General features: G+C 42.3%; 1 protein-coding gene across 1 annotated transcript in view; it reads left to right on the top strand.

The window, feature by feature from the left end:
* The window catches only part of SNTB1 (syntrophin beta 1), a 230,757-nt gene that overhangs the window by 129,146 nt on the left and 88,350 nt on the right, over positions 1-13,261 (top strand). Inside the window, exon 3 of the mRNA XM_064587955.1 lies at positions 10,569-10,776. Coding sequence (XP_064444025.1) covers positions 10,569-10,776 — 208 coding nt within the window. The remainder of the gene's footprint in view (positions 1-10,568; positions 10,777-13,261) is intronic.

Consider the following 13,261-nt stretch of genomic DNA (forward strand, 5'->3'; position numbering starts at 1 on the left):
GGGTTTGGTGAAGTACTATTACTATGTATAAGCGGCTGCGGACTTCACAGTGGTGAATTATTGCTTAGTTTATTAAGAACTGAATAAAAGATTGTTCCTAAAACAGATACAAATTATTCTTTCATGGTAGGAATTTTTCATGTTATTTGAAAATTTAAGAAAGTGTGTGCCTGTCCAAGATTGCTAGACTGTAATCTCAGGGATCACAGAAACCATATCGACGTTCAGTTCCCTTCCCCTCATGTGCTTCATGCCGTGGCTAGGTACTAGGCACTCGAAAAATAATTGATTAATTAACGAGTGACAAGCCATCTTGTAATTTTGTCCATGAGTCAGACAGAAATGAATTAAACGGCATCCACTTCTGTTCTGACCTCTCAGAGAGAAGTATTCCTTATTGCTCTATGTTGTGTCATCTCTTGACCCTGATTTACAAATTTACAAGTCTGCCTCCTTTTACGTCCACCCTGGATAAGGCTGGCAAGATCACAAATGGATCATTTTAGCCCAAGAAAATTATGTATGACAAATTGTCTGATAAACAAGATAATATGAAATAAACTAAACACTTCAGAGTTGACTACTATCTCACATTATCCATGGAAACTGTCCTTCTGGGACATTAAAACATGTTTGACTTTATTTATTTAAATACATTAAATAAATCTTACGATGTAGAACTGAAGCACTTTATACCATAGAATTAAATTTCATTATTCAAGACTGAAAGGGTTAATGTGTAGTAAGGGAAAAGCACAATGTAAAAGGAGACAGTTAAAGAACTTTGACAAGAAGTTAGAAAGGGAGCCACCATCGAGTCTGGACAAACTTTCAGTAATAGACGGAGCCATCCATTCACTTAGCCCAGGAGAAACTTACGGGTTATGCCCCTCTGTGTCAGGCAATAGGGGGATATTAACATAATATATATCATACCCTCAAGGAATTTATAGTCTAGAGGGAGAGATAAACTATGAAGGGATAAGCCTTGAGAGAGAAATTATTGGATGACGGAAAGCCACGACTGTCTCCAAGCTGGGGGCCATCAGGAGCTACATGTGAGAGCTACATTTCAAAATGCTTTCTAGAAATATCAAATAGACAACGTGAGTGCTGCCAATCCCCACACCCATATCCATGGCAGATGTCAATATATGATGATGCTACTTTTTCTCACTGAGTCTAGAATGAGACCTCAGGCTCTTTTTAATATCATTTCAGGCAACTGTTACCATTTGATCAAAGTTGGCCTACAAAGTAAAACTCACATCCCATCCTAGACCAGTGTTTACCCTAGCTCTGCTGAGAAAACTTGTAATTTACAGTCTGGCCATCTCTTCTGAAGGTAGATACCACCGAGGTAATACTGATAAAACTTGGAGACTGAATGGATCCTGGGAGAAGAGGACAGGAGACATCAAGAACGATTGGGTCATCCAACCTGGATTATTGGAAGATGTTGATTCCGTGAAAATAAAATAACCATAGAAAAGACAGACTCTTGAGTCTATGTATACATTACAAGTTTGAGGTTATTACAAGATACCTAAGTGAAGGTGGAGATATTTACCCAAACTCATGTTTCTTGCCAAATCATTTTCAATTTTTTATCTTAGTAAGAGACACTGTCATTAACTCAGCTGTCTAAGCCGGAAAACTCCTTGACACTCCCCTCTTCCCCATCCCTCAAAGCTAATCCATCATGAAGTCCTATCAGTTTTATTTTCGATACACTTTCTAATCCATGTACTTTATACCATTTCTACCAGTAGGTATTGCGCAAGACATACTTAACACTTAAAACTGTTGGCTGTTTATTTGAAATTCAGATTTAGCTGGGCATCCTATATTTTTATTTGCTAACTCCAGCCCAAAATAATCTAATTCGGAAGAAGCAAAAATAGATATTCGGACGGCAAATGCTATGCTCTGGACTGGACTCTGGGATGGACTGTTTATGCTGCCAGTGTAGGATATTAAGAATCTAGAGACGAATGTAAATTTATTTGACCTGCATAGCACATTGTATATTTAAATGGCAAAAAAAAATCAGTTGAGCTAGGTCAATTCACAGAGTTTTCTGTGAGGTACAGATGAAGTCTGTAGTGGAAAAACAAAATGTTTTCTCTAGTTTGACATTAGCTGACTCCTCTTCTAAAACTTTGATAATGATATCATTCCCCTAGGAAAGTCAAAGTGCTGAAATTCTTCACATATTTTGTAAATTTATGTGTTACTGAAAAACTGAAGGCTAGCCAACATGAGAGATATCGTCAGGTTCCCTCAGAGCCTAGTAGAATACTATATCATGCATGACCTGTTTTTGAAGTGGGATTTTGTGAAAAATAGCAGAACACCTTTTCTGGCTCCTTTTCTATTCACTGCTCGCACTTGACATATTCCTTAGGTGATCTCATTAGCTCCCATCATGGCAGCTGGATTCCAAAATCTGCATTCTTAGCAGGGGATTGTAGTTTCGGGCAATAGAATCAACTCTGGCTGAGGATATGAGAGTGCTCACATATTTCCCGAAGAGTTCAGAGAGGCAGGCTAAGCTCAACACCCATCCACATTGAGAATGCTGTTCTAGAAGAAATCCCGCTCTTGCTGCCACTTAACAACCATGCCACAGTTCGCACAACTTCCTTAGCTTGCACCAGTAACAACTCGGGACTGGCCAAGCTCCCATTGAGAGCTGGATGCTTCCGCCGCCATACTTGCCAAAAGAGGGATTCCATACACAGCTACTTTCTCACGGTGCGTCCTTGCCATTTTGAGTGAGTGGCTCTGAGCCCTAGCAGCAAGAAAGACAAGGGAACTCGAATTCTGGCTTCTACCGTGGGGGAAGCTCAACTCATAATTTGGAAAACTTTCCAAATACACAGGAAGGGTGTCTGAAAGATATTGAGCAGCAACCAAGATGAAAAGTGTTCTCTACTCTTGTAAGCAACAGACCGCCTTCTACAAACATCCTACTCAGTGGAGCATAATGATTAAGACACGGACTGTGCAGTCAGACATGCTAGGGATCCAGTTCCAGCTTTGTCTCTTACTGAGTGGAAGAGTGAACAAGCTAGCCTCTCTGAGGTGCCAACTTCTCATCTGGAAATTAGACACACTAATACCATTCACCTCACAGGCCGGTGGAAGGGACAAAATGAGGAAAGTGAACACCTGCGGTGGTGGAGTTTTCATCCCTACAGGACAAGTTCGCCTCCTCATTATGAATATTGTAAATACAGATCTCTTATCTCTTTCTTTTGAAGTCTTTTAGTTACAACCAATTTGAGGATTTAAAAAAATAATCCATTTTTTTTTTCTAATTTTTTCTGTGATGTTTTCTTGTCTACATAAAGCTATTTTTCCTAGTGAAAAGGGGTGCAAACATTCCTTTTCTTAAACTTTCTTCCTCAGCGGGCGCCTGGGTGGCTCCGTTGGTTGAGCGACTGCCTTCGGCTCAGGTCATGATCCTGGAGTCCCGGGATCGAGTCCCACATCGGGCTCCCTGCTCGGCGGGGAGTCTGCTTCTCCCTCTGACCCTCCCCCCTCTCATGTGCTCTCTCAAATAAATAATAAATAAAAATAAAATCTTTAAAAAAAAAAAACAACTTTCTTCCTCATCTTTGATTACATTGCAAAAAGTTTAGAAATTCAAGAAAAGCAGAAAGGTGGAAATAAAAATACCTCAAAATTCAACTATGTAGAGATAGCCACTAGAAATGGTGTGCCATACATCTGTTTGTGGGGAAATATTTTGCATCAGCCTTGGGAATCACAGGTTCATGGAACTGGGAGCAACCATAATGACCAGGAACCCCGTGGTTTGAGTTCCCCTCCATTCCCAGTGGTTGCTGAAAGCCCGCAGGCCTTCCACTCCCGACTGCCTTCATCTGTGTTTCCTCCAGCCTCGCCTTGGAGGGGAGAGGTCGCGGGAAACGCTTTATTTATTAATTTTGCGGTGCGAGGCTTCGCGGTGTACGTGGCAGCCTCGTGTCTCTGAACAGGGTGAGTAGAGGATTCTGGGAAAATATTATTTGTCTCAGCGGCAGTCTTTAAAAGAGTAAGAGGGTAAGGAGATTACTCTTTTATTGCGACGTTTGCCACATGATCTCCGAGAAGCTGTGCTCTCATCCACCAGCTGTGCCAAGCTGGATCGAAACTGCCCGTCTTGGCAGCCGGCTCGAGTGAGTGTGTAATTCCTCGGGGTTGGTTCGGGCCTTTATCAGAAAGAGTTCCATAGGCAGTATTTACATAACTGTGGTGGAGTGTGAGAATAAACACAGCTGTGGCATTGCCCTAAATATTTCCATTCAGCAGGGAATTAAAAGAGAACTTTATCGCTGAACCACAGATAAACACAATTCATCAAGCAGTGGTCAGTTCAACTGGGGAACAAAATCGGAGTTATAAAAGACTGGCCTGCTAGAAATAGCTCCATTCGGCCGTCCTGACTTTATTGCTCCTTTATTCGCTCCCTCCCTCCTCTTTCCCGGTTCCAGAAATGCAGGACTCATCAGCTAGCAAGGAGGTCGACTGGATTTTTTTTTTTTTTTTTTTTAATGCCAGGAGGGAAGTAGAAGGCACTGTGATGGACTGAGCAAGGCCTACTGTGGGCCTGCATGCTTCCGACTGCTTTATCTATGTCCCTCATTTCAGGAGGGTTTCCTTTTTCTTTCTGGTTATAGAATTGAATGCTGGTGGGGGTAAGGGTATTTTGTTGTTGTTGTTGTTTTGCCAAGGAGGAGACTGTTTAACTCCAATGTATGTTGAAGTGGAAGCCTGATTGCCATAGTCCTAAGTGATCTGCATCTTACGAGTTACCTCCAGCATCTGTGTGTTTTACACATTAATGCAGTTCCCATTCAACTATGCGCAAGAAGATAGTTACACAGTGTATTAGTTTTCTAGGACGGCCGTAACAAAGCGGGCACAAACTGGAAAACTTAAAACAACAGAATTTCTTCTCTCTCAGTTTTGGAGGCCAGAAGTGTGAAATCAAGGAGTTGGCAGGGCTGGTTCCTTCCAGAGCTTTGAGGGAGAAACCATCCCCTGCCTCTGTGCTAATTTCTGGTACCTGCCGATCTTTGGCAATCGTTGGCTGTGGATGCATCACTCCAGTCTCTATGTCCATCTTCACATTGCCTTCTTCTCCGGATCTCCGTGTCTTTTCTGTCTCTTAGAATGACACCTCCTTGGATTTAGGACCCACACTAATTCAGTGGGTAGATGAATAAGGATCTCATCCCCATCCTCACTTTAATTACTTCCACAAAGATTCTATTTCCAAATCAGTCACATTCTGAGGTTCTGGGCAGACATGAATTTGGAATGATACTATTCATCCTACTATGGACATGGTGAGCTTCCTGGGGACAGGGACACCCAACACATGCTAAACACCTGTGAGTTTCCTTGAACACTCACGTATAGGCACAACATATCTTTGTGTATGTATTTTTTTTTTTAAGATTTTATTTATTTATTTGTCAGAGAGAGAGACACAGCGAGAGAGGGAACACAAGCAGGGGGAGTGGGAGAGGGAGAAGCAGGCTTCCCACGGAGCAGGGAGCCTGATGCGGGGCTCGATCCCAGGACCCTGGGATCATGACCTGAGCCGAAGGCAGACGCTTAGCGACTGAGCCACCCAGGCGCCCCTCTTTGTGTATGTATTAAGAAATCACTGCATGTTTCCAACTCCATTTTGTAACTCGAGATTTATTAGGATTTTGTTTCAATGTGCATGCCTCGTTTCTCTATTAATGGTGTAGTTAGGAAAGAACTAACTCGCTTGTATGTGCTCATATGTGCAGACAACTCAAAAGCATTGTATTCACTAATATAGTGCCTTTTCCCAGTTACTGAGCCAACAGAACAGTCTTAAAATGCCAAAAGCATAAATGGCACCTGCTAATATCAGGATTTACAAGTCAGAAAGCACTTTCACAATTATTATCTCATTTGATGCTCTAGTAACCCCGTGAAGTTTTTATTATTATCACTTCCATTGTAATCATCATTATCACTTCATCATCATTATCATCACCAGCACCACCCCTATTATACAGGGTAAAAAGATACTCAAGGCTCATAGAAATTATGTGACCTATTTGTGGTCAATGAGTCAGGACTTTCAGTTGTATTTGACAACCCAATTCAAATAGGTTTATGCAAAAACCTATTTGAGAAAAGTACAAGGGTATGCTGTGTGTCAGGTATGGCTGGATCCAGCACTCTCGGCTCTGTTTTCCTCAGTGTTGGCTTCATTTGCAGGCAGGCCCTCCCCTCTTGATGGCAAGATGGCCTTCAGTAAATCCATGATTTTATCTGACCCCTCAGTAGATGTGGTAAGGAAAAAACATCTCCTTAACAATTACTCCTACAGAAATCCTGGGCCAAATCTCCATGACCCAAATTAGATCGCACCTACAACATTGAAACCATTGAACCCCCCATTGAGGCTGAGAATGGGGGTAAAGCCTGTTTCCAGAAAGGGGGAATGGAAACTGGGCAGAAGGAATCACAGATGGTCATAAGAGAGTATATATAGTTCATAAGTGACAGAGCTTGGATTTGAGACAAGTTGTTTTAACCTGCGGCCCGATCCACCTGCCCTTCCTCCTCCTCCTCCTCCTCCTTCTCTGCCATTCCAGTACAGTGAATACACAATGCATACATGGAACAAAATTCAGAAGACAGAATGTGAGACAGTGAAGTCTCCTTTCTAATCTTGTCTTCGTGTTGCTCAATTTCCCTCCTCATTGAACCCACCTGGATACATTTCTCAGCATAGTCTCCACAGTTACAAGCATCTATAAAAATCACTTTTACATCATTGATACCACACTACTCTCACTGTTCTGCCCTGTGCTTTTTTTTTTTCAAGATTTTATTTATTATTATTATTTTTTTAAGAGAGAGAGGGACAGAGAGAAGAGGAAGGGAGGTAACTGAGAGCATCTTAAGCCCTCACCCAGCACAGAGCGCCACGTAGAGCTCTCGATCTCACAACCCAGAGATCATGACTTGAGCTAAAACCAAGAGTTGGTCGCCTATCTGACTGAACCCCCCACAGACACCCCTGTCCTGTGCTTTTTAACTTCCATTGTATCATGCATTTGTGGTTCTCTGACTTTAATGACTTCAGCTACTCAGCCACAGTAGCATTTCCACCCTAGAGTTTTTCTTATTATCCTTTTCTTCCTCTCCCCACTCCTCCTCTCCCCTATTTTTAATTCATTTCTTCACCTTTGTCTCCTTCCATACATTTACAAATTGATGAAGTACTTGTTGGAGTTGAAATTGCTTTTAGAAAAATGGCTTACATGAAATATGTGAAAATGGTTCTTTTGTAGTATGTTATCAGCAAAATCTTTCACCCTCACAGTTGCTGGTTGGCTCATGCATTGAGAAAACAAAGGGACTTTAGCAGATGTTTGTAGCTCTAGTGATGGTCCTAATTCCTATCAACGTATGCTCCTGAACATGGGCCTCTTGGGGCTCTTTTAGGTAGAACAGAGGTAGAGGGGATCACAGGGGATGGAGTATCAGGTTTGCCCCAAGTCATCCAAGATCTTGCAGAAGACTCATGCCGCTCTCCCCAAAGTTACCCTTTTTCCATTCCATGACGTTAGAAATAGTGAGATCCGAGAATTTACTTTTCTAGTAAGTTCCCCAGGTGGTGCAGCTGCTGCCACTCGGCGGCACTTTGAGAACCACCACTAAAAGTATAGGACCTGCTAGTTTGCCCCAGAAATAGCCCAAGATCCTCCCTGTACTTCAGGCAACAACAGCCAATGAAAACAAAAACTCACACATTTTGGCTGAGATAGAAGTAATTCGTGGTGGTAGAAATAGTGGTGATTTGGTGAGGGGTGGGGCGGTAATAGCTGGAAAGGGGGCCGGAAGAGAACTTCTGGGACGCGTGTAGTGTTCCGTTCCTTGATCTGAGTGGCGGTTCCACAAATGCATTCCCTTTGCAAAAGTACATCTGTGCACTGCGATTTGTACACTTCTCTGTCTGTAGGTTATACTTAAAAAGTTTACTTAAAAATTAATGATGATAAATGCTGTTAGGGCCCGGGAGAAACAGGCCTCTGTATCATTAGCCTGTACGTTTGTTTACAAGTCAGCTTTCCTCTGGGGCTAGGCTGACAATCCAACAAAGATGTTCTTTGTTTCCTTTCTTCCTTGCTGGCATCATGTGCATATATGTATGTGACACCTGGGGGGTGGCGGCTTCCCAAATCATCATTTGTTTAAAAACAAACACACGTCTTCAAAAGAAAATATTGTAAATAAAATAGTTGCAGGTTTTAAATTTCTAGAATAACAGATCATGTTAGAATAATTTGAAAAGCATGCTGAGAGGCACCTGGCTGGCTCAGTCAGTGGAGCATGCAAGTCTTGATCTTGGGGGTTGTGGGCTTGAGCCCCATGTGGGGGTAGAGATAACTTAAAAATAAAATCTTGGGGTGCCCGGGTGGCTCAGTTGGTGAGGTGTCCAACTCTTGATCTCAGTTCAGGTCTTGAGCTCAGTGTCATGAGTTCGAGCCCCACGATGCTGGACATGGAGCCTACTTAAAAAAAATAAATAAATAAAGTAAAGATCTTTAAAAAAGAAAAAAAGAAAAAGAAAAGTGCTTTGAGCTCTCATTAATGCTTTTTGAGAACCCTGGTTGGTATTTGGCTATGTAACTTTACTGAAGAGTGAGAACTGGGGGCAAGAACTACCTCCCATTTCTTTGAAAAGTGCCCAAGAGGTATGAGATTTTTTTCTTCTGAGGACAGATGTCACCTAAAGAATTCCCTGTTTTATCACAAAAAAACCTTTGGAGTCTTAGTGAGGAGTCTTGTTTTGCAAATTTTTTACCAAAAAAAAATGTTAATTTTTGCTAAAACTCCCCCAGAGACATTCCACTTTCTAAATCATTCCTTTCCTACAATTTTAGTTTATGAGTAAAACGGTTTACTCACTCTAAAAGTTTGGTTTTGAATGTTAACGAGGCCAGGTTGCGTTGGGATTTCTGATTTTCAGGTGATCTGCAATATTGTTATTTCGAAACTCAGGAGCTAAGGACACTACTGAGCATGAGAATGAGACTTCAGACAGCTGTGGAAGAAAATGAGTGCCCCCCTATGGGGTATTGTCCCGTCTAAAGGAGAGATACTGTAATACAGTAGCTAAATTGATGGGATTTTGAGCCTAACCAACATAGGTTTGAATCCTAGCATCACTGTGTGGCCTTGGGTAAATTCTCTCTCCCTCCAAACTTTAGTTTTGTCTTCTATTAAATAGGATTAATAATAACAGTCCTAGGGATATTAGGAGAAATACATATATAAATAGTAAGTATTCAATGCATGGTAGCATAATAATTAAGGGATGAAATAACAAATGGATCATTTTTATTCAGTTTTGAATTTTCCCAATTCCTGTATCTTTCTGATGCAAAAGTGAATGTAAAATATTTATTTGCATGTATACCTGAATGAATAAATGCAATAAAAATTAGCTGTCTAAAAAGTATAGGTGTGAAGGACAGGTTAATGGTTGCCAGGGATTTGGGATGACAGTGGAGAGCAGAGCACTGTAACTATCAGGGGTAGCTGGAGGGAGGGATTTGTGGGGTTGGAATAGTCCTGTATTCTGAGTGCTGTGATTCCCAGGTGATAAAATGACATAGAACCACACACCTGCATTGTACCAATGTCAGTTTCCTGGTTTTGATATTGTAGGGTATAATGGACGGAGAGTCCATTATACTGTCTGTATATACTATTTTTGCAATGTCATGTTAATCTAGGAGTACTTCAAAGAAATATCTATCTAGAACTTCCTTCTTTTACCACAGTCACAGTATGCAGATCTCACTTTGTATCTCAGGTGGTCTATGTGGAGTTCTGGAGTAAGCTTTGGTGTTTGACTTTTGCTTTCTTTTCTTATTTGGCTTTAAAAGAGCTCTTAGTGCGCCTCTCTCCCCCACTGTGACCCCATCCTAGGCCCATTCACTTCTTCATTACACATGTCCAAGGATTAAATGGTGGGTAAGTGTGCCACGGACAGGATTCCTAAGGAATGCAAAGTTTGGTCATCTTTCGTTCTTAAATATTCACAATTAACACTGAGCAGTAGGATTAAGCATGTGGCTGGATATTTCAGTCTACTTTCTGCAGGAGCAGCAAGCATGTGTGTACATTATTAAAATCCTCTGTGGATTGAGAGGTAAAGCAAATTAGTATCAGCTCACAGTTTGGAAGTCTTGATATGATACTATTGATAAGCCAGTCAGCTGAATAATAGGAAAACCAGACATCCTTAATTCAGGTGATCTGATGGTTGAATAACTATGTCCCCAATATCTAGACCAATGCCTAAGCACTCAGTGGATGTTTGTGGATGAACAAATGGGTGAATGAATGAATGAATGAATGAAACATTAAGATAAACCATGCAAAGCTGACAAAGTCCAAAAGTAAGAGTACAGAATTAATTCACCTCTGTGGCCCAGGACTTGACAAAGCATGACCTACCAGGAAACATTCTAACCCTTCTCTCTCTGCTTCTCTAGGCAGCTTGAAATCCACTCTCCAGATGCTAAGCACACGGTGATCCTAAGGAGCAAGGATTCAGCCACTGCCCAGGCCTGGTTCAGTGCCATCCATTCCAATGTTAGTGACCTGCTGACCCAAGTGATTGCTGAGGTCAGAGAGCAGCTGGGGAAAACAGGCATTGCTGGGAGCCGAGAGATCAGGCATCTTGGCTGGCTTGCAGATAAGGTAAGGAAAATGCTCCCCTAGGAGTAGACATTTCCCCCCCGGGTTCCCCCAGCACTTGTTGCAACCATGAAGTCAGTTACCTCATTCCATAGGCTGGATCTCTCATTCACAGGCTATTTGGACTTCCTGTCCATCTCTAGCAGGCTTGTGTTATACATGGGGGACTATGTCCTAATCTGCTTTGATTCCCCGACATAGAGTCCAAGACTTTGCAAATTACAGGTGGTCACAGATTGTTTATCAAATGGATGAATGAGTGAGTAGATGCGTAGCTTGTCACACATATGAAGGTCAGGGAAAATAACTCAAATGCCCAATGGAGCTTTTGCCTTGTGAGGTAAGGAAGTGGAAAAGGTTGCTTAGAAAGGGGGTTTCTGTGAGTTTTCATGAACCTGCTTATTAATAATGTAGATGCATTCATTTACAAATAATAGCAATAACAGCAAGGAGTCCTTAGCAACTACCAGGTGTGGGCTCTTTCGATATATTATCTTATATTTTATCTGTATTCTTAAGCCAGCAGGCCCTGAAGGTCATCATTTGTGAGCACCTATTTTGTGCAAGGCACGGTACTAGGCAGGGGTGAGGTGTATAAGGATGAATGAAGATTTAATCTTTGTTCTCAGGGAGGACAACTACTGTGGAAAAGGACCTGGGGTCATGTTAACACTGTCACTCTGATTTCTTTTCCCAAGCTACATGATATGTTGAAGATAGTAAAACTCACTTTGCAGCATTCTGCTGGGAGTTAACCCTTCTCTTCATTTCAAAGGATTGAGCTTTTGCCATTATTCCTATACCTGATTGCTGTCCCTTGAACTTGACCTTGAGTGCTCAGGAACACTGGGCTTTTGGAACAGTCTGACCTCCCAGTGACTCACACTGTAATAGGCGGTAAATGGGAATAATGATTGTCGCAATAAACAGCTTTTCTGCCACTGAACCATGTCATCTGAGAAGGCCCAGTCAAACGGCACTTGAAAATAATACTTGAACACAGCATTAGGCTGTTTTCCACCATTGTTCTTTGTTTGCACCAGTTCATGCCTGAGTCTCAGCCGCAGAGTTCAACACAGGGTGGGTTGTTTGATTTGGTGTTGTCCCATCTCTCACAGATTTCAAAGGATGAAAGGAACAATGCAAATGGTGTAGCACCCAGAGTGTAATAAACAAAAACCATAGGTAGCCTCTCGTGACCTATGTGCTGGGGTTCTCAATGAAAACAATACTGCAGATCAGGATGACATCATTTTAGAAGTCAACAGTCTCTAATACTCTCTACTTTTTACTTCCTCCAACTGTGTGGGGGATATTTTCATTGCAAATGACAGAAAGCTCACCTCAGCTTGAGCAAAAAAGGGATGTATCGCTTTTAAGAAAAGTGAACAGTACCCAAGGATCAGCTTCAGCCATGGTGGGATCCAGGGATCCAAATAATGATACTAGGCCTGCTTCTCCATCTTTTTGCACCCTGCCCACTTCATTGGTGTACATGTAGGCAAGCTTTCATCCTTGGCCCAACAGTTCCAGGCTTGTGTTTTCCATTATGGCCTACTTGTCTACCTGAATAAAAGCCTCTTTGCCCTCACAGTTGCAACAGAAGTCCTGAGATTAAGCCTACTTGAACTGACTTAGATCAGATGTTCATCCTGGGTTGTGCTGAGATCAGCCTCATCCAAACCTTGTGCCCTGAGAGATGAGGAGAGGTGGTTCTCTAATGGAAAGTTTGGCTGCCATGCAAGGAAGAGACTGAATGGAGTCTGGGGAAGGCAAAGCAACAGACATTACCTGCTATAGGAGGAATAGAGGATTGGGATGAAAAGAGGTCCTCACTTGCTTAGGGGCCCGAGTAGATTGGCAGATGTTCTGGAGATCTCAGGGTCCTGGCAGGAAGTGGATGGCAAACTCTAAAGTGATGATTGGACAGGATTTAATGAAGGGATAATTTGTAAGGTGTGGCCAAGGTAAGGAAAACCAAGAAGAGATGGAGAAGCACTCCAGAGCTACCAACAGCAAGAGGCCACAGCCACCCCTTAATCTGAAATGGTAAGGAAAAGGAGCAATTACCTGAAACTGGCAAGACTGGTAGCTATAGAAAAGGGCCACCACTAAGAGCTATGGTCTTTGGAAGGGAAGCACAACCCCTGTGACCCCGCCCCCTGATCTCCTGCTGGTGTCTCCCATTGGATGAGGCTGACAGGAAGCCAGAGGCAAGGGAGCCCCATTGATGTCTGATAAGCTCTGTCTCCAAAGGCACAAGCAGGGTCTGGAAAAGGGTAGAGACCAGACTTGGAGGGGCAAAGGGAGCTGTCCAGCACACATATCTCTCTACCTCCAAGTCCAAGGGACTGAGCTGCTCTCAACTCCTGGAGGTGTTTTGTTTTGTTTTGTTTTGTTTTCATCTCTTTTAACACAAACTTCATTACTATTTGGATGGTTGGAAAATACAATCGTATTGTTATTAATGATGTTGAAATTTTTTCCA

This window comes from Mirounga angustirostris, unplaced genomic scaffold, assembly GCF_029215605.1.
Source record: "Mirounga angustirostris isolate CCGP_5_RB_7025 unplaced genomic scaffold, mMirAng1.0.hap1 SCAF_4, whole genome shotgun sequence".
Taxonomy (NCBI): Eukaryota; Metazoa; Chordata; class Mammalia; order Carnivora; family Phocidae; genus Mirounga; species Mirounga angustirostris.